Here is a 22,320-nt window from a genome sequence, read left to right as displayed (position 1 = left end):
TTATTCTGGTGCCTTCTTAGGTCCTCATGCAGTCACACATCTACGTTACCTCAGGGCAAGCCTTGCTTCCCAGATTATATGAAATATTGCTGTAGAACAAAATACTTAGTTAATGTTTATAATTAAATGTTTGAAGTTGCTCACTGTCTGAAGTCCACAAATACTACTCCCACTGGAGCCAATGGCACACTTACAGTGGCTCCAAGGGAGCTAGATCAAGGCATAGTACTTCTAAACTGATATATAAATTATTATTAAATACAGATACATCAAAAGTATATAGATAAAAATAATTCCATGCATAATTTAACAATTAATTAAAAAGCCAACACCTAATTGCAAATGGTAGAATTTCATCTCTTGCAATCTCTAAGGAATAAATAATATTAAAGAAAATCTGGGCTGAGAGCTAATTGCAAACAATGAACACACACAAAGAGAATTAATTAATATATTAATATATTAGTCTATCACATGAAACATTGATTCTAGTGGTTTTAGTCCATCATGCAGTAATCACATAACAGCCTTAATTTGCCTTATACTCATTCTTTCATATATGATCACCTATATAAAAAAAAAAAACTTTAAACCCAACATACATAAAAGCATATGCTCAACTGGTACAATAGGACTGCATGCCACAAAAATATTGATGTGCTCAAGTCATACTGTATTTCATGCATATTTAATTTACTGTTTTCAATTACTCTCTTTCCTGTGACCAATTAGTCACAAAGTCTAAATTCATTAAAGACTATCAAATAAACTTGAAAGCTTTGGTGCAGTTTTTATTGACTTGAATTTGTTTGTTTGCTTCATTGATTGATTGACTGCAGAGAGTTTTTTGTGATGCAATTTATCAGTAGCCTTAAAGCTTGTACAATTTCCTCCTCTTTTGCAGCTTCAACTTCTGGCATTCTGGCACTACTTTTCCTCACTGTCTCCTGGTTACCTTCCTCTGCCATCTAAATTTCCATTACAGTAAAAAAGTCATGAGTTTGGCTTGCTGAGCAGCCTTGCAAACAACTATAGATTATACTAAGCAGGTGAAAGATGTTATGTGGTTTACCTCCAAGTAGAAGACTTTTGAAAGATTTGTATGCAATGCAGCATGAATAAATTATAATTATACATATTTCCAGGGAAAATAACAAAATCAAAAACTTCTTTACGCCATTAAATGATGATCTTCTTCAAGAGTTATTTTTATTTATTTTTCAGAAGGAGCATGTCTCAAAGGTAAAACACACTTCAAGACCTTTCAGAACAGTCCTGAACATACAATGGCAAAAATTTTAGGAGTAAAACTGGTATATTCTTTTGTCTACCAGCAGACAATGGGCCTTCTGGAACAACTGAAAAACAAAACAAGGAGGAAACACTAACATTTTGGCTGCACCCAGTGCCTAAAGCAAGCTGTGGGCCACGTTGAAATGTGATTTTACAGAATTCGTTCCCAACACAGTTTGCAGCAGTTGTCAGAATAAACTCTGAGGAACACATAGTAGGTTCATTTAGATGCACTAGCACAGCAAGGAATCTTTGTCTTATTTTAACACATGGGGAAAAAAAAAAAAAAAGAAAAAAGAAAGCAGGTTTTCTGAGTATGTTTCAAAATCTAGAGGTGTTAAATTGAGACTTTTTTAAGAAGTCACTACCATAAGACTAACACCAGGTTCCTCATCCTTCAAATATCAGTGTAGATCTACAAAGTGTTCATTTCTAAAAGAAGAGGTGGGGAATTTTAAATGACATCTTAAATGCACGGCTAAAAAGAAGATACTGAGATACTGCGGAGTAGTGCTATCTAAAAACAATAACTACTAGTGTTCGTAAAGTGCCAGTTTTCAGCAAGGGAATGACTGTGCTTTATCAGGAATGGTCGGTCATGCTGCCATTAAGGTCATACCTGAACATCTCACAATGCAATCGACTCAAGAAGCCATTTGCAAACCCTGTGCTGCTTGAAGGATTCACAGGAATCAATAACTTCAGGTTTCTATTCTGAATTATTCATTCAGTCTTTGCACAACAGAAAGCTATTCTCTCTCTAATGCACTATCACTGCAACACAGTACATGATTTTGAACACTAAGCTTTAAAACAATAGTTTTAAAAGCATTTTGTCCTGCTACTTATAAATGCTTCTTGCTCATAAGACCTTCAAAAATTACTTTTGGAACAACTAATGACTGTACAGGGATGCTGCCCATTCCTCCTATCAGCAGCATGCTTCTCCCAAGGTCCAGTCACTCAAGGGTCCCAAAAGCCAACCCACCCTGTCAGTGCCATGAAAAGGACAGATCTCCCTCTCCAGGGAGCTGCTCAGGCACCCAGAGGCCCATATGGCTGCTAGAAGGTCAGACAAGAGACTCTCTACAACCTTTTCCTCCATGAGAAAGATGATATTTTCCTTAGTAGGAAGATACATGGGTGTTCACCATACCACTAGCCAGTTTTTGGTTGCCTTGCCTTCAGTCCTAATTTCTGGTAAAGAAACTTAGAATATTTCAAAATAACACATTTAATTTGTCAGGACTAAGATCTGGTACTACAAAATTATTTTTAAATTGATTTGAGAAAGGAATTGAACAACAAAGAAGAATTTGCCTGCTTTTACTCCTTTTTCATCATCAACTTCTTTCATTTTCTGACTTTTATCTCATCTTCCACCTGTATTTCAAACCAGTCTCACTCTTTGCTTAAATTTTGGGGTTTGGGATTCAAAGGATGTCAGGAAGAATTTCTGGGCTTTCCTGGAAGCTGGATTTCTCTTTAGGTGATTTAGAACTATGCAACCACTACACTAAACCCCTTGCTACCACAAATGTACCTTTTCTTGTCACATCAAGGATTACTTACTGTCTAGCAAGTACTAGAATTTAACATCTTATTTTGGCAGCAGCAAAGTGAAATGCTTGCTGGAAGCAGAGGGCAGTTCAGACAAGAGAGGAGACCTCTACCCCATCACCACACTACTTTGGCATGTGAGTTTCTCCCTGGAAGCTCATACCACAGCAGTAGCAGAGTCTAAAGTCCAATATCTCACCTCTCCAGCCCGTATGTCAATAAGACACAGAAGATAACATTTAAACTGGAGCCCCACATCAGACAGTAAACAGTAGCCTTAGCAAGGCCAATGCTCTAATCAGTCCTCAGAAAATCTGTTATCAATTCAAAAGAAAAACTTCAGCATTTAAAAAATGTAGTGACCGTCCACTTCATCTTAAACTGTGGAATTCAAAGATTCAACAGCTGAATTTTGCACATAATACATTAGGTACTTGTCTCTAAAACTATGTATATCAAAATAATTAGCACGAAATATTTCTGCAATGACTATGTTTCTAGTTTAGCAAAGCACACAACATGCCTTACTAATCAACTAAGCTGTCAACAGACTAATCTTACACACTGAATTTTAAATACTACACACTTACAGGCTTTGAATCCAATGCAACTAGAGATAGGCAATGGAGAGTAGAATGGTAAATATTTACAAGTTACTCAGTGAATCACAGACAGATCAATTACAAGAGTGACAGTAGGCTTCTATGCCGACCCCCAAAGAATTATGGTAACTAGTAAAAGCACCATTTCTGCTGACCTGGAAAAAACCCTCTTGAATACACCTTTATAAAGGCACAAAGGTCTGGTATTTTCCCAAGGAGTGCAGGAGAATAGAAGATCAATTAAAATGAGTGATGAAGAACTAAACAAGCAGGGAAAACATAAAAAGAGATGAGAAAAGAAAAACAGAGAAAACCAAAAAAACAAGTAGGGGACAGAGAAAAGAAACAGGGAAAAGAGAAAAAAAAAAAAAAACAAACAAGAAAGAAAACAGATGAAATTAAAATGTGATCCGTCCCCATGCCCATAGCAGGGTCCTGTCCACATATATGGTCTGGTGTTATGATCTCTCATAACTTCCACGATCACCTTCATCTTTTCTGCTTCTTGTCGAACCCTACACGGCATCAGATAAAAGCACACCGACCTTTTTCGATCAGTGGAACAAAAGCACTTCTGAGACACAATTCACTTCCCCTTGGGGAGATGCCTTATGGGTAGACATCTATAAGGGCTTCTTCCCTCTGCTACCTACTAAAGAAGCCCGAGTAACCAGCTCAGATAAAGCTATTGAGATGCCTGAAATGAGACAATTCCCACCTTCATTTGTGCGCAACGAGTTATGCGCAGTGAATGGGTAAACATGAGTTGCATGTTTTGTACTAAATCCAAGGTACATGAAAACTAGGGCTCAACTTCAACTTAATGCATTGACCAGGACAGGTCCAGTATCTCTGCTAGAAATTCACTCATTTATTGTGCTCTTTTTTCTACATTCCCTCCATTATATAAAGTTTTCTAAATACACTTTTGTGTCTTAAGAGAAAGCATCTGAAGGTTTGATTTTAATTTCCATCCAAGTCACTGTTCTAGAAACAATACTCTAAGAACAGAAATTTGACAACTGTATCACCAACTGCTTTCAAACTATTTCCAGAAGATAAAGCTGAGTTGCTACATAAATTCCGAGTTAATGGAAGAGCTATAGTCAAACTATATTTGTATAAGTTAACGATCCTTTACTTGAATTCTAAAGTGAGCAATCCAAGATGAAAATCAGTGCCAGCAATACACACAGACACACATTATCTATCTGTATCTATACCTCTGCAATCACCCACAGTGAGAACTACCTGAAAATGAAGGCCTAAGGCCACTGACATTGGCAAGCAAGGCAACAGGATTTAGTGTGAGCTCTTTACTCTGATTTTCTTAGGGGTTTAGAGTCTAAATCTTTTTTAAGCTATTCCCAAGAGGTTGACAGTATGGAAATCATGACTGTGCATGTTTCAGAAGGGTGTAAAACAATGGTATATAGAAATATCGTTATCAGTACACTGCTCTTCTGTAAAAATATGCACTGTTTTTAACTTGTATTAAAGCATTGCTCTCCAAAAATCTTCAGACAGGCTTTTCCCCATCCCACAGACGCATTTTTAAAATGCATCTTTAATATATAAAAAGATTAGTAGCCTCTACAAACATGACAACAATTACCCTCAGTTAGAAGAATAAATGCCTGATGGTTAATTTGGATATTGCATTTTACTGCCAGGTACTGGTAACCTTCCTGGATGTTTTTTTCTTTAAATCTAATTTGTTTGAACTACTGGACAATGGATACATTTCTTACACCATAAACAGGAGGCAAAATTCAGAAATGGAAGGCTGCAGACCTGCCTTTTGTCTTTTCTCATTAGCAAGTAGAAGACTTCTGCAAGGACATGGGGCCACTTCGATGTTTCAGGATTACAATGAGGAGGTATGTGCATAGAAAGGGTCCTTGGAGTAGCTGTTTCTATACAGCATGTTTCCTTTGGGTCTAGCAAACCCACAAAGGAAAATCTACTGGTATGAGCCATCCTGTGACTGCAGACTCACCCTGCTCACAGAAAGGTGATATGTTACTGCTCTAAATACAAATGCAAGGAGATCTTTCGAACAGTGTCTGAATAATGTACTCATTAATTAAATCTCAATTCTGACAGTTTGCAGATACATTTTTATTTAATGTGACTCTTACATGAATTCAACCTCGGAATTGGGGGGCATATCAAAGCAAGTTATGTTAAATAATCATACAATCTGTTTCTCCAAAGAAATGTCTGGGCTAGACAGCTGGCACTGAAACAGCAGATTAAATTTAGAACTGAAGGGCCATACAGTGAAGGTGAATTCAGCTTTTAGTTATCTGTCGACTAAAAGCTGTACATGTTGTTAAAATAATGTGCTTTGTCCCTGAAGCAAAGTTCACTGCTATTCAAAAGAAAGATATTGAAATGTGAGTTTTGTCTCTAGAAAGCTTCTATTTCTAATCCACAAGTAGCATACGGATGCCATAGGATGATTTGGACCTCTCTTTCTCAAGGTCATTTCCCCATCCACAACATGGTACTTAAAATACTTTTTTTTTTCATTTGCCTTAACTATGGTACTACAGTCATGACATACTAATTCCAGAAAACAGTCAAGCCTTAAGAAAGAAATCATATCTCTTAAACTTCGACTCATTTTAATTTCAAATTCAAATGCTCAGTTAGATCACCTTGGGACATTAGACAACAGCATTTCAACTCCCCCACGACTACTCAAAGACAAAGCACATGCATAAACCTCACAATCTGAGATCTTCCTTATATGTAACACAGCTGCATCCCAACACCAAACGTAGTAAAAGACACAATTGCTGCTGTAGTAATCAGTCATCCAGACATGACAGATATAACTGACCTTCATGAGATGCTGATTTATCCATTTTGTGAACGTCTTCTTTTGTACTTTGTCCCGCTCGTCTAGAGATAAAAAGGAAAAAGAAAAGGGTTTAAAAGCTCTACAAGTGATGCAGAAGATTTTTTTTATTAAGAGATTTATAAAATTAATATTCTAGTAGATTTATAAAATTTAAATTTTCAAAAGCTCCAAAATGTCTAATCGAAATAACAGCACATAAAAGTTTTTGCAGTACATTACAGTATATAATGAAAAAGTTTCTTGAAGCTCCAGTTGAGTTCCTTCAGGATAACGGCCCCACAGGTACAACAGCAGCACAACTAATAAAAATATAACTTCCTAGGAGAAGTCAACCGTCAATCAAATTGTACTTAAAAAGTCATGGTAAACTTTTAAGAGCTATAAATACTACTCATAGCCTCTACAATCAATTAATTACTAAAGTATTAGGCAATGGAAAATCTCTTACCACATGAAAGCTAACTTTTTTAATCACCATGCTTTTCAGCTGGAATATCCCTTGTTCCAACACACAGGGATGAGTTACAGTCAAAGTACCCTCCTTTAATTCTCTTTAAAATCCAGATATGGGACCCAGCCACTTTCAGCAGTTTGCTCCCTGGCATGGCAGTTAGCATCAATGATTGCCCACAAAACAGTGTGGAGACAGAAGTAATAGACCACGGTAAGAAAGCATCCCACTTATGGATAGGAAGCATATACATGTATTCTACTCAGAGGAAAACTAACCACCACAAGATTTATCTCCAGCAACCTATGTAGGGTCACGAGCCAGTACAACTGCTACAGAGCTCGCTCACAGTCCCGGAGCTACCCAGAGCAGGAGTCACGGGGCATTAGGACCAGGACCATCTGTGCAAGCCTAAAATAGCAAGATTCCTTCTGACCCCATACAACACAACTGCAGCTGTTTCATTGACTCAGGCTATTTGCAGTGTGGTTGAGAATGAGCAGTGAGCTCAGGTAGCAAAACAAGACCCCTCTGCACCCACTGCCATCACTAGAAGACTGATTCAGGTCTTGTATTTTACATTTAAAAATACTGTTTTCAGGTTAGTCAAAGATAACAATAAATAAAAATAAATTGACTGAAAGTCTTTCAAGTACTTTCAAGTTTCTGGTGTGATACTGAGGTCTTTCAAAACAGCATGACATCATACAAGAGTACATGTTGGGCCGAACTGAGCAATGCATGCTGTTCCTCCACGTGAGAAATTACTTTTGGGGAATAAATGCAAAAACAAGACAAATAAAAGCCTGTGGAGCCTTTGTATAGTCCTCTCTTATGTGACTCACAGACTTTCTACATGTTCATACATATCTTTGCATTTAAGAGCCATAGATGCACTTTTTCCTGTTATTTTTTCCAATTCTTTTTTAACACACCTATCACTTTGATAGCCACAGCTTACTGTGACAATGAGATCTTCAGGCAGTATGTGTAGTTGTATATTTGGCTCTGTACAGAATAGTTGCTGTTTCCTAAACCCCTTTTCCACACCACTCAAGATCTAAGCTACTGGCATATGATTTTTTCCCCACTTCACAGCTCTACACTTTCTTATTCTACTTGAAGACTCAAAAAAGAGGAAAAATAGAAAAACTAAAGAGCAAAGCTGCACTACTGGGAAAAAAAAATAGCAGATTAAGAGAATTTTTTGCTATATACACTTCCCTATAGCCTTCATCTAGCAAGACACCATTTCTGACATCAGTTATTTATCCTAATAAAGTGGAAGTTCTGATTTAGTAGATATAGAGAATAGAAAATCTCAGAAATAAGAGAAATCTAGAAACACTTTCACTTTTGACTGTTCCATTATGAGCAGCTCTTGTAAAAGGAACACAAGGTTTCTCAGCTGCAAAATTTCACAATGTGTACAATGTGTCTTTTCTCCTAAGGTAACCTCATCTAGTTTTGATCACACAGAAGTTTACATTTTGGGAAATGTTACTGTGACAACAGTTAAAAAAAAAAAGAGTTGAAAAAATCCACTTGTATTTTGTTAAGACTATGAAGTCACTAATAGTTTCAACACTATTTTCAATTAAAATGCCAACATTCATAAAACAAGTGATACTTACTACTCTTGTTCCTTTTATACCTACATATGTATTACACAAACACTCACAGAGAAATTCTGTGACTGACAGACACGAATGTACCATGAGGAGGAAAGCTGACACCTGTCATGTTGTGAAAAACACCAGAATTAAAGGAAGGAAAGAAAGTCACCAAAACAGAATCACAGAATATTCTGAGTTAGAAAGGACCCACAAGGATCATCAAGTCAAACACTTAAGCGAACAGCCCATACAGGGGATTGAACCCATAACCTTGTCATAGTTAGCACCAAGTTTTAACCAATTCAGCTGATCTCAGTGTCACACCACACTGTGATTTTTATCAAAGAACCAAATGCTTCCAGAAAGGTAAAAGCATACTAAGAGGAAAATACAGTGCAACAGTATTCAGTGTGCTCCAGCTCAGAGCAGAACACACCAAATCAAACTCCCCAATTGAAGTAAAAACCAGGGAAATTACTAAAAAAATTAACACTAACTAAGGAAAGAAACCCTCAGAAAGCCCCTTGAGAGAAGCTTCCCCCCAGAGAGCTCTGCCCTGTCCCACAGACAGCCCTGCCGCCCTGCCAGCCCAGCTCCGGGCTGCATTACTGACCCATGCAGCACATGACTTCCACCAGACTGGCACTCTGGTCCTTTTCATCTTCATCAGACTGTCTCATTGCCCCCTCCAAAAGTTCAGAGCTTCTTCTCTTTTCAGGGCAAAGGAGAGCCAAGGAGTGACCAGGACTTCTAGCTGACACAAAGTAGCAACACCCCTTTTTAAAAAAAAAACAGAAGCAAACAGCCCATGTGCTGTCAGAGCAAGCAAAACTGCAAGTCCTCTGGCTTTAACTCAAATAAGAAATAAATTAAGCATCTGCATTTGTTTGTTTGGAACTTTCAGGTGCATTAATACACATTTGAGTGCAAATGCTGAGCTTTCCAAACCAGGAAGTCTGTTTTTAATTCTACCAGCAGTGAACAGCAAGGAAAGAGCGTCACCATGAAGGCAGCAGCAGGAGTGCTGTTTAAGCCGAGGTAATTTAAGAATGCAGGTAAAGCAGGAGCTGCAGAAAGAAAGGACATCTTCCTACATGATCTGTTATGTAGATCATCACAATAAACCCTCAGTAATTAATTAATCAACTTAAGTTTGTCTGCTTTTACCTATTATTGCAGACATTAATGTGATGTATCAGACAAACTCAAAGTCTCCTGTACTTTATGTGCCTGGAAAGTGCCTCAACAAAATGTCTCCAGTCTTAATAAACTGACAACCTACTTCATGAATCTATACTACAATACAGAAGCATCTAAAGAGGCTCCAGATTAGAGTATCTGCACTTAGAAAACAGTTGCTGCAACTAGGGTCTCTTGCTCTGTGTTCTTGTCATTCCTCAATCCCAGGCACAAATTCAGGGGCCAGGTCCTTCTAATACCAATATGAATCTCTATCACTTACATGGTTCACAGTGTCTGGAAATCAGGACAGTTTCTCTGGAAGAGAAACAGAACTATACCAAAGGTGACACATGGCACTGATGCCTCTTCAGTGGTCTCCTAGGGAGAATCACAAACCCACTGAGGCTGGAAAAGATCTTTAAGATCATCAAGAGCAACAGTTAACAAACAACTAAATCATGCCCCTAAGTGCCACATCTTCATGTCTTTTAAATACCTCCAAGGATGGTAACTCAATTATTTCACTGGGCAGCCTGTTCCAATGTTTGACAACTGTTCTGTGAAGAAATTCCTCCTATGTCCAACATGAACCTCCCCAGGCCATTTCCTCTTGATCTGTGACTTGTTACTTGGGAGAAGAGGTCAACACTCGCCTCACTACAACCTCCTTTCATGTTGTTGTAGAGAGCAACAAGGTCTCCCCTTAGGTTCCTTTTCTCCAGGCTAAACAACCCCAGCTCCTTCAGCCGTTCCTCATCAGACTTGTGCTTCAGACCCTTCACCAGCTCCATTACCCTTCTCTGGACACACTCCAGAGCCTCAATGTCTTTCTTGTAGTGCAGGGCCCAGAAATGGACACAGGATTCAAGGTGCAGCCTCACCAGTCCCAAGTCCAGAAGGACAATCACTTCCCCTGTCCTGCTGGCTGCGTTATTTCTGATACAAGCCAAGATACCGCTGGCCTTCTTGGCCACCTGGGCACACTGCTGGCTCATGTTCAGTCCTTGTGGATCAGCACACGCAGGTCCTTTTCCACCAGGCAGCTTTCCAGACACTCTGCCCCCAGCCTGTAGTGTTGCATGGGGTTGCTGTGACTCATGTGCAGAAGCTACTGAGTGCTCCACTCTATCTGAAGGCATACATGAAATCTTCTCTGAGCAATCACAGCAGATACCACCAGCTTGCATGAGCAAGCTTGTCTCCACTTCTCTCCACACCAAAGTAAAAAAATGCAAAATAAGCGCAGCAATACAAACTCCTCAGTTTCCAGATAAACTGCAAATTTCTACACCTCTTTCTCTGATATTTTCACCATTAGAATGAAGTCTGGAATTCCTACACCTAGTGACAGACTTACCAAAAACAAACAAAAAAAAAATCTCCTTTTCTTCGTCAGCTTCTACTATTGCTGTTATGTTTGCTTCTCTGCTGATATTTGTTTGCCTGTATGAATGGCCAGATAGTTACCAGGTTTTTCTATTTTTGTCCAGGTATTTACAAAAGCCCTGAAAGGCATTTTTCCTATGTTTATATAAGAAAGCTCATATGACACTCATAAAACTCACTTATATTTACATTCACGTATCAGTGCACTATTTTTCTGCATAAATTGTTGTTATAATACCTATTTATATTAAACTCAAAAAACTGTGTTAAAAGAACATTATTAGGGTTGCAAAGGGAAGCGCTCAAAAGTAGAGTTATAATGAACTAAAACTGTCTGTGAAACCTTAATAAAACCTTCTTAGTAATATACATTATATTTAATTACATGGTCATTTAGTATTTTTTAAAGAGATTACTGTCTACATCATAGAAGAAATGCTACTCATTTAAGGAACAGTTACTCAATGTGTTTCATGTTGTTATAGAATATGAAGCACCATACCTATTCACTCATCATTTTTCAAGCTCTGAAGACAAAACTCATTTCACAACAGGTTTCCCTCTGGTATTCCTAAAATTCCTTCTGTAAGCTGGACCCTGGTGCTGAAACATCACCTTCAAAAAACAGCCAATAATTAATGTATGAACTCTTGGGAAAACATTTGGTTTAGGACATTACCCAGAATCACAAACTACGTAAGAAGTAGGGGATATATCCACTTCTCCAATCTTGGAGGCTCCTGCTTGACCAAACTTGACCTTAACTTCTCACAGGCCTTCCATGTCTGTACCAAATATTCATTCTTGCTTGTTAATTAAGGACCAGAGGACATCCAACAAACTCACCACAATCTGAAATAGTCTCCAGGAAGGTAGCATCTCAGTTCAAACAAGTCTAGTTTGGAAAGTTAAAACTACATGGAAATGACAGGATCTTTCATACCACAAGTGGGTATTCTTAACTATCGCTGGGTTTAAACTACTCCTACCTGTAGGCCTTGTATATCAATTCTTACTATATGAAACAATAAAAGCAGCCTTTCGTCTTGCATGCAGCAAGCTCCAACAGAAACTCCATGACATCCAGAAAAAGTGGTGGATCGATCTAGCTGAAAAAACTCAATTATGCGCAGATAAAGGTGATCACAGAGGATTCTACGAGGCCTTGAAAACAGCATATGGGCCTACATACCTGGTCCAAAGCCCTCTACTCAGCGCTGATGGTCAAACACTTCTGACAGATAAAACCTCCATTCTGAATTGATGGTCTGAACACTTTCAGACTCTCTTCAGTACTAGCCATGTAGTCCAAGACTCAGCAATTCAGTCCATCTCACAACAACCGGTGAAGAATGAATTGGATAATGCCCCCACTTTAAAAGAAACCCTTAAGGTCATACAGCAGGTGAAAATTGGTAAGGCAGCTGGGGTTGATGGAATTCCACCTGAAATCTGGAAACATGGGGGCCTTGCACTCCAGGCTAAATTTCACAAGTTTGTGGTGCACTGTTGGGAACTAGGTGAACTACCATCAGACCTTCGTGATGCAGTCATCATCATCTTGTATAAGAAGAAAGGAGTTAAATCAGACTGTTCAAATTACCGTGGTATTACTCTGCTCTCCATTGCTGGCAAAATCCTGGCAAGAATACTCTTGAACAGACTAATACCTGCTATAGCAGAAGGAATTCTACCTAAAAGCCAATGTGGTTTTGAGGCCAACAGGAGTACCACAGACATGGTGTTTGTTCTTAGACAACAGCAAGAGAAGTGTAGGGAACAGAACAAAGGTCTTTATGTAACCTTTGTCGACCTCACCAAGGCTTTCGGTACTGTGAGTAGAAAAGGTCTGTGGCAGATTTTGGAATGTTTAGGATGTCCCCCCAAGTTCCTTAAAATGATCATCTCACTTCACGAGGATCAACACGGCCAAGTCAGATACGGTGATGCACGTTCTGAGCCCTTTCTAATAACTAATGGTGTGAAACAAGGCTGCGTTCTCGCACCAACTCTATTCACAATCTTTTTTAGCATGATGCTCCAAAGGGCCACTGCAGACCCTGATGATCACGACGGTATCTACATTCGATATCGTACTGATGGAAGCCTTTTCAACCTAAGGCGACTGAAGGCCCACACCAAGACCTTAAACCATCTTGTCCGGGAGCTGCTTTATGCTGATGACGTCACCCTTGTTGCACACACAGAAGCAGCCCTGCAGCGTTTAACATCCTGCTTTGCAGACGCTGCTGAGCTCTTTGGGCTGGAAGTCAGCTTAAAGAAGACAGAAGTTCTCTATCAACCTGCACCTCAGGAAGTCTTCCATCATCCCCATATCACCATTGGCCAATCAGAGCTCAAATCAGTCCAGCAGTTTAATTACCTAGGTAGCCTCATCTCCTCGGATGGTAAGATTGACAGGGAGATAGACAACAGGTTAGCAAAGGCATATAGTGCCTTCAGAAAACTCCATAAAAGAGTTTGGTGAAATAAGATCAGTGTTTACAGAGCCATAGTGCTGTCTACTCTTTTATATGGTTCCGAATCATGGGTCATCTACCACCACCACCTGCGACTCCTAGAACGCTTCCATCAACGCTGCCTCTGTACAATCCTTAACATCCGCTGGTCAGATTATGTGACCAATACATCTGTTCTAGAACGAGCAGCAGTCACAAGTATTGTGGCCATGGTGCTGAGAACACAGCTGCGATGGGCAGGGCACGTCTCAAGGATGAAGGACCACCGCCTCCCTAAGATCTTGCTTTATGGTGAACTTGCCACTGGCTGCCGCATGAGAGGAGCCCCGAAGAGAAGATACAAGGACTCCCTGAAACAGCATCTCAGTCTTGGCCATATTGATCAACATAACTGGTCTACTCTGGCCTCAAACCAGGAGACCTGGAGACACACCATATATAACGTTGCAGGATCACTCTTGAGGAGAAAAGACAACGCACCTGGTAAGGTGCACAGTTTAAACACAGAAGATGAAAGATAGTATGTGCATAGAGCAAGGGAGATATATGGTCCACACGTGAGAAGGAAGAATTATATATATATATATATATATATAGTTAATAAGTCTAGATAGCAAAATCTGAATAAGAGATTTTCAGATCTTCAGATGAGATAATGATGGTGTTTCACCCTGTTGAAAGAACTGTCAAAAAGAACCCCAAGATGCAGCAGGACAGACAAGGATTACTCAAAGGAGTAATCCTATTTAAGAAGGGAGTAATACGACTTAAGAAATGCAAGATAAAATGAACATTGTTAGGCATTCATAAGTAAGGCACAAACTCCTGAAATGCATTGTCTTACTGAGGCTCACTTAAAAATTATGAAAGCCTAAACCCCTCTTTTAAAGTCTCATTTCATTCATGTTAAGTTCCTTCATCTCTCTTTCCTACTTTTTGCTTTTTGCCATTGCTCCATCCTTCATGATAAGCTTCAACTACAACTCATCTGACTCATGGATGTGAAGTTTCAACTACCACTGATGTGTTCCACACATACATAAGGAGGCATGAAAGATATACAAATATATCTGCAGATATACAAATGCATTTTCAGAGAAAAAGATAAGGCACAAGGTGCTTCTTTCTCACTATGCTACTCCCAAATATCTAAAATTTGGAACTGATGCAATGCCACAGAGGGTTAGTTATGCAAGAAGGATATCCATCAGCACCAGAAGAACCTAAGGGAAAGTGCTCACATCCAAAATATTTATTATTTATGTTTAAACCCTTGAAGAAAAACTTGCATTATGTGCTGGTGTTTCCATCACTGCTTGCAATCTTTTAACCACAACCTGCCCAAGGATGGGAAAAGTCCCACTAGATCCTTCTACTTCTACCAAGGCATACACTACCAGATGCTCTCAGAGAAGGACACTGAAGTCAAACTGTGGGTTCCCCAATGTGTCACACAATCAACTGCTATCCTCACAAACAGAAATCGACAACTGATATCATCTACCCTGTGTTTTTCCAGAAAATGTATCCCACTCTATTACTGCCCCTCTGATGAGGTCTGCACTGATATGGCAAGGTTCTTTCAAAAGAATGGCTCCTCTTCTGCATAGTCCTGTCAGGCAAATCATCAACACTTATAAAGCTTCACTTTCATGTCTTGTCACATCATATATGTGCATAGTTATGGAAGCATTTCAAATTTACTGCTATCCTGAGCTTTGCATTGTTAATTCAAATAGCAATGAAATATAAATTCAGTTTAGGTCTTCTAATTTTTCTGGCTGTTCCAGTTATTCTGTAAGAATTTAAGTCTCTCTCCAGTTTCATTTCCTCTGAAAACCAAACAGATTTCTTATGCACTGGAATGAAAGGTCACATATACAGCTGGTCTGATGACAAAGATGAATCACGATAAAATTTCTCCCTATTTATTCTAAAATCTGATGCCCCATCATGCTCTATTTTTATTAACTCCGAACTATATGCACCAAAAGCTGAGGATGAACCAGAAATTATGTGGTTTTCCTGGAATTTCAGTCAAATAAGACCAAACTAAGACCTGACTGTGCATTTACCAACTCAACTTTACTAAGTAAAACCCCCATCAGCTCCTATGTCATTAGAGTTCAGCCTTCATGAAATAAAAAACAATCAATGTTTAGAACCTCTGATATATTTTTTAAACAGAATATTTTTATTTCTCTTTCACAAAACAGTATTGCATATTTTACTTGCCAAATCATTTTTGTGGGTATGCATTCAGGTATGAAAATGCAAATGTTTTCAGAAAAAAAATCTTCTTTTAAAAAGTGAGCAATGTAATCTGTAGACTGAATGTGAACTAAATTTGGCAACAGACATAAACGCATCAAAGGCTGGCAAGTGCTCAATTTTATAGAAGTTGGGAAGAAAATACATATTAAAAATGACAAAGACTGAAAATAAAATGGGAAACTTCAGCATTTTTTTGCGTTACATTCAGTCGTTGCCCATCAAGTGGGCTTCCTAATGAAGCTGTCTTGACAGCAACAGCTGCAAACAGAATCCAAAGATATTATCCTTTCATCTGTGTTTTACTTGATACATATTTGTTCACCCAGCTCCAGTGAGCAGCTTCCCAGTCTTGCAAATGAGGTAATGAAACAAAAATGGAGATTAATTGATGGAGAGAAGACTTAAAATATAGAAGTTAAAATCTTGTGATCTGGGACAACACTTATTTTCGAAACTCTGCAATTCATCATAACTAAGTACCAGGATAATCTGTTTGATTAATATGTCTACCTATTAAAATCCAAAATTAATTGCTTTGGAATGTTAGCAGTATACTTCCAATGAAATTAAAAGACTTGGGAAATAAAGTCTTTAGTCACATGCAAACTGTTCTATTTGAGGCTTCGCAAAATACGACGCGAAATACAGCGCTCTGTCTGAAAGATATCTTGCTCTAAAAGAAATTTTGACTCATGCCCACAACAATCTGTTAATTGATTAGACGGGCTTATCAAGTTCTCAAATATAGAGTCAACAATAAAATCATACCATTAGCTGCATCGTTCCCTCCAGATACACACACAGCAGTTCATGTTTTGTTTCTTACACAAAAGGCCCAATTCCATAAGCAAACAAGTAAGTACAGTTTTCCTGAGTCTATGTAAGGTCCAGATCTAGCAGAACTCCATGAAGCAACCAGGAGAAGACTTCATTGGAGTCTGGGGATCTCAAACTACCCAGACATCTTAGGTACAACTTGCCTCCTGGCCTCATGGAAGACCTCAGGCTCCTGCTGACAGACTCTGGACATTCTTTAACAAGCTACTTTGGGTAACCGCAGTAAACCAGTTGTACCTGAGACCATGAATTCACACCCCAGGCCACAGACAGATTTTTCAGCTTATGAACAGCTGCTGTGGTTAAACTCTTACCAGTTTCCAAAGTAGCTGCTTTGTAAATATATCAGATCACACATGACAGCATGAATGTCGGATGTGTTTGAGTAACATCAATATTCATAATCCAAATTGACATAACTGATATCAAAAGACATTTGCTGAAACAAATAGACAGAAGGCACAACAAATAATATTGTTCTATAGTTTGCTAAAAAACACAATAAGACTTTTTGATATTTTTGGAGGTCAGAGTTTAATCCTAATTGCAGATGAAGGAGCAACCAGAGAACTTCCATTGCCTCTGACAGAGCTATGACCACCTTCAAAATCATATCCACCTTCAAGACCATATGCAGACAAAACCACATAAAAAAATCAAAACTGTAAGAATGATTGGTTCACCATTTAAGCTTGTGATATTCTGTAATGCACCACACCTCAACCCTACAAATGCAGGTGAACACGAAACCACAATAGGCAGTAAATAAATGATTTGTTCTGGAAACATTCAAAAATTTGCTAATTGCACACCCATCTGGCTCAATAAGAAACTGCACTCAAAGTCTCACTTGGACTATTTTCTGCCACTACTTTCCATCTATGCTTGAAGCAGGATGAACAATTCAACTGTCCTATGCCTAAAACACTGCATTAAATCTCTGCAGGCTTGCCTGGTTTTACCATCCTATGCACAAGGTGGCACCTAAAACTTAAACTACTGGAACAAGAGCTATACTTCTGATATGATTTGCAGCAACATAAATTAGGGATTTCCACAACAGTATGGAAGAAATATTGCTATATGTGTGCACATACATCAAAATCAAGAAGAATCCCAAAGGATGATTCATAAGATCCCAGGCAGCCAGCCCTTTGTAGCATTAGCCTAGTTAAGTAGCTACCTCACATCAGAAGAGAGGTGCGAAATAAGCTCAAAAAGCAATTCTCTAGTGTTTTCCAGTCCCAGCAACGAGTGTTCCAAAAGGTTTAGAACCACAGAATAAACAAGGTTCCCAGCCCCTGAAAGTTGATAGCTGAAGAATTAAAAAGAAATCAACAGGACATACAAGCAGACCACAGGAGGTACACAAGGATATAATATTTCAGTTAGGAAGGAAAAAAAAAAAATCAATATAGCCTTCAACTTCCTTATTTAAGCTTTTAAAAAACATCATTAACCAATTCAGATTAACTAAAGTCACATAAGAAAACATTCTTCTCCTCTGCAGCACTACAGAGCTACTTCTTTTGTGCCCAGAAAATCACTCCTGGGCAAGTACTGCACTAGCACAATACCCTGTGAACAAAACTCCCAAAGCTCAGTGACCTCCTAATGTATTTCCTTTTGTGCAGACCTCTCCCTGAAGCCCTATAGCAGGACAGAAGTTCAACTGTTGTGAAGAGCGCAACAAAGCAAAACAGCACAGATAGCAATGAGCAGTACTGAAAAACTATTATGAGAATTAAAGGTTTCCAATTTGATTCAATTTTCAGTATTATTTTACTTCTTCCCTTTATATGAAAGAGAACACCCATGTGCAAACATCAGCTCCAGCTATCAAGGCACATAAAACATTCACATAGTCCAACAAAATATTCAGCAGACGTTACCTTGTCCTGCAAAGTATATTGCAGCACCCCTTGACTTGTGGCTGGATCACCCCATTTTAGATTTTAAAAGTCTATTAAAAAAAAAAGCAAACCAAAGTTTGGGTGGTTGGTTGTTGGGGTTTTGAGTAATCAAGGAAGTTCTGACATAAATTAAAAAGAAATTATACACTGTTAGATGACAGCTTATATATTTTAAAATGTTGATACAAATTTTAGGAGAAATCCCACACTGGAAAGACATGCCTCACCAAACAGCAAAGGCTTATGAGACTAAAGCCTATTTCATCAATCCAGTGCAAAGTCAGGTCACAGCAATAAGCATCACTGCACTAAGAAAACTGCAGTCATTTTCCCCAAGCCCCTGGAAGCCAGCAGAGATCTATGCTGACTTTGTGTACTACTGTCCTTTGATGAAGTCCTCCTGCTTTGCTTTTTATACTCTCCCTTGGAGAAAAAGCAGTGGGATACATTCGAAGAAATCCATGGAAAGGTCCTGAGAGAAGAAAAGAAGACCCAGAATAGCATTCCCTTTGCAAACGGTTCAGTCGGCCTTTCAGGTCCTGCGCTTCCATGACTGTACTAACTTCAGACTGCCTCAGAGTATGAAGAACTGGAGGGAAAGCAGCAATGTTTCCATGTGACAAACACCACCTCTGAACAGCAGGGTTCATAGTGCTATTTTCTCAGTACCACCTTAGACTCTGATACTTTAATGTAACATACGAAGTACATGAATATACTCACTAACAGAGTCAAGAGAGCTTGAAAAGAGGGAATATGAGCAGAGACCTGTGCTGCTAGGTTTGGCTAAATCAGTAGGTCTTTCTCCCCCTCTGATCCTCACACACTGTGATACACTGATATTCAAGGAGATTAATTTGGTTTTTCATGTGGTATCAAAATAACAGGAACACGAATCAGAATCACTGAGCATTAGAAAAAAAATAAATCTCACCAGCTGATGTTTACACCACAGACATATACGATATTGCTCCTCATTCATCTCCACCAGCACACTCATCCATTGTTCTCCCTTCAGTTCCATGAACAATTAAAGATTCTCCTCCACCACAAAGAAACGTAAAAATAACTACTAGCGTGTTTTCTGTGTTGTAGGAGGACAAAGAAAACACACATGCTCTGAAACCACAGACTTGTAGAAATTTAATGCCAACTCCCATAAAAAAAACAGTAAAATATTAAAATAAAAAAGTATCCCAGCCAATTTCATTATAAGACTTGGCCTAAAGAAAACAGTCGACTCTTAAAACAAGTCTACAATAATTTGGAAGTTTCATTGACTGCTTTTCTTGATTATCACACAAACCCAAAGTAAACACTTCCACTGAGTTGAACTGTTGTGAGTATATTTTGTGTATCACAAAATATCTACAGTCCTAATCCACTTCATATAGACTTACCTGTTCTTAATGAAACAAACAACCCACCCATGCTAGTAAAAGAGGTAAACCACAACTTCATAATGTGGCTATGCTGGTGCAATTAATTTAAGTGTAAGAGCTAAGAACTCAGAACAGAAAAAGAAATAACAGTGCTAATTTAGTCACACATAAATTACCCTGCAATAATTATCACTCTTTCTGAAAATTAATTTCCACATATAAACAGCTAATTAAAATGGCATATTTTATTAAATTAGTCCTTTCCTTCCCACATTCATGGCCACATGTACTGATTAAGAAAATACAGTAAGTACCATTTGAATCATCCATTATGATGATGCAAAATTTATCAAGTCCTGATATTGAACAGGGGCTCAGCGGAGCTTTGGGATGATATTAGGGCAGGTCTTCATTAAACTTACTAGAACCACCTAAATGCCAGCCTGTTAGGAATTCTACTCAGAGGTGCAGGCACCAAGGCAGCAATGAAGGAGCTGGGACACCTTTGCTCTTCTGATCCCCTGGAGTTTGGGACACCTAAATTCACAAGGTCCATGGACTTCTGACGACTTTATATGATTACTAGCTCTCTGCTGTCCCATATATAAGACAAGTGTCACCACAGATTGAGATTTTAAGGTTTCAAGGAGATGAAAGGGTCACTTCTGAGAACTCACTGCCATGCATAAAGAACAGCTGATAAGGAACACCACAAGAACTACAAAGAAAGGGAGTTTTGAAAATGGTATTCTCTGAAGAACAGGAAAATTTAAGGAATGAGAAATGATACGCCAGAGAGAGCTGTGAGTGGCACTGGAGATAAAGACAAGAAGCTGATATGTTAAATAGTGGAAGAAGAGGATTCCAGGACAGTAATATACAAAAGATAATGATTTCAGTGAACACACACGTTGAGATGACTTGTTCAGTTTGGCATTTGGAATAGCAAAAAGATGGATCCTGTGGCAGTCAGTACAGGACTCAGACCTCTCTGGAGATCAGCTTATGTTGCATGCACAGAAAGAAAGGTAAGGTTCCAGAAACACTCCGTAGTCTGACACTACAGAATAAAAGCTCAAGAGTCACATGTTTCAGCCTTAGTGACTGTAAGTGGTCTCAACTGTGATCAAAATAAAAAAAAAAACAAAAAAACACAAGGTGGCTGAAGTTGGTTCAACACAAGGTGGGGAAGTTTGTGGATCAATATAACAGGAAGTTTTATTTTGGCTGTATTTCACCCAAGGGGATGGTAAGGCAAACAGGAAATACAAAAGATGGGGCAAACCATAACTGAATCATCTTCATTATAGCAACAGATAAAGTCACAAGGATGCATAAAACCACCCAGAAATACTAAATGGGAGGTAAGACCACCAAGGGGCCAACACAGTCTCAAAGGAGTAAGGAAAATAAGGACAAGGAGGACTCCATTCAAGGGAAAGTCACTGGAACAACCAAAGAGAGAGCAAAAAAAAGAAAAGCAAGGGAGGAAGGGGAGCACAGTTAGTTGTTTCAGTGTAGTCATGGAGGTCAAAGAAGGTGAAGAAGAATTTAAAACAGCAAAGTGAATACACAGTTCTAAATGTGTCAAAACAGTCTCTGGAAATAAACAAAACAGTAATATGTAAAATCACAGCTGAATGATGGATTTTATACATTATTTAATATTTGCAGTATTTAATATTAGATCTTTCTCATAAGTCCAGAAATAAAACCAGTGGCATTCCCCAGAAACTGAGTAAAAATGTAGTCTCTGTTACAAAGTCTGTTGAAACAAACAAACAAACCAACCAAGCCTGCATATGCATCTCAGCCCCACTACTCAGTGACAAAACTCTTCATTTCAGAGAGTTCACAATTCTCTTTTCTCCAAGTTGTTCTTTGCAAAGCAGAAGTTACTAAAATAGCCACATTGCTGATGTGAAAGAGAAAGGTGGGAAGGTTTGTAACCTGAGATAACCTACTTAACAGAAGAACTATACCTAAAAAAAGATATAAAGTACATTTAAATTGATGCAGAGCCTTACTGGTTTTATGAAAGATTCAGAGAGTTTTGAACCCAAGAGCATAAATCAAAAGTTATTAGCAAAAATTAGTAGCAAAATGTACACTTGTCTACTTAGAGGTATCATTTTACATGTGGCCATAATCCTATTGTCGATTTAAACTGTCTCCTTCTGTATGTGACCATTTGAGTCTGCAAAAAGCAAGTGCTGATATTCTGCACTCTGAAATTTATTAAGTGAATTTTGAATCTTGCTTGGAGCATTGCACCTTATGTCAATAAATGACATAATATATCTAAAGCCTTCTTCAAAATTACATTAATATCACTGGCTATAAATCATCCCCAACTCTGTAGGCACAGTACAAAATACATAGATTTTTTTTCCTCCTAAGACTACTCCTTAATACCTCTGCTCGGACAATCTTAAAAACTAAAACAATAGGAACACAATCCTATTGTGTTCCACA

General features: G+C 38.5%; 1 protein-coding gene across 30 annotated transcripts in view; it reads right to left on the bottom strand.

Moving 5' to 3' along the window:
• DST (dystonin) overlaps positions 1 to 22,320 on the bottom strand; it is a 306,991-nt gene that overhangs the window by 208,360 nt on the left and 76,311 nt on the right. For all 30 annotated transcript variants that reach the window (XM_032682528.1, XM_032682533.1, XM_032682525.1 and 27 more), the window contains one exon: positions 6,304 to 6,365. In XM_032682528.1, the coding sequence (XP_032538419.1) occupies positions 6,304 to 6,365 (62 nt within the window). The remainder of the gene's footprint in view (positions 1 to 6,303; positions 6,366 to 22,320) is intronic.

The sequence above is a fragment of the Chiroxiphia lanceolata genome, chromosome 3 (assembly GCF_009829145.1).
Source record: "Chiroxiphia lanceolata isolate bChiLan1 chromosome 3, bChiLan1.pri, whole genome shotgun sequence".
Taxonomy (NCBI): domain Eukaryota; kingdom Metazoa; phylum Chordata; class Aves; order Passeriformes; family Pipridae; genus Chiroxiphia; species Chiroxiphia lanceolata.
The sequence above is the reverse complement of the archived record's forward strand: the minus strand, read 5'-3'. Positions and strand labels throughout refer to the sequence as shown.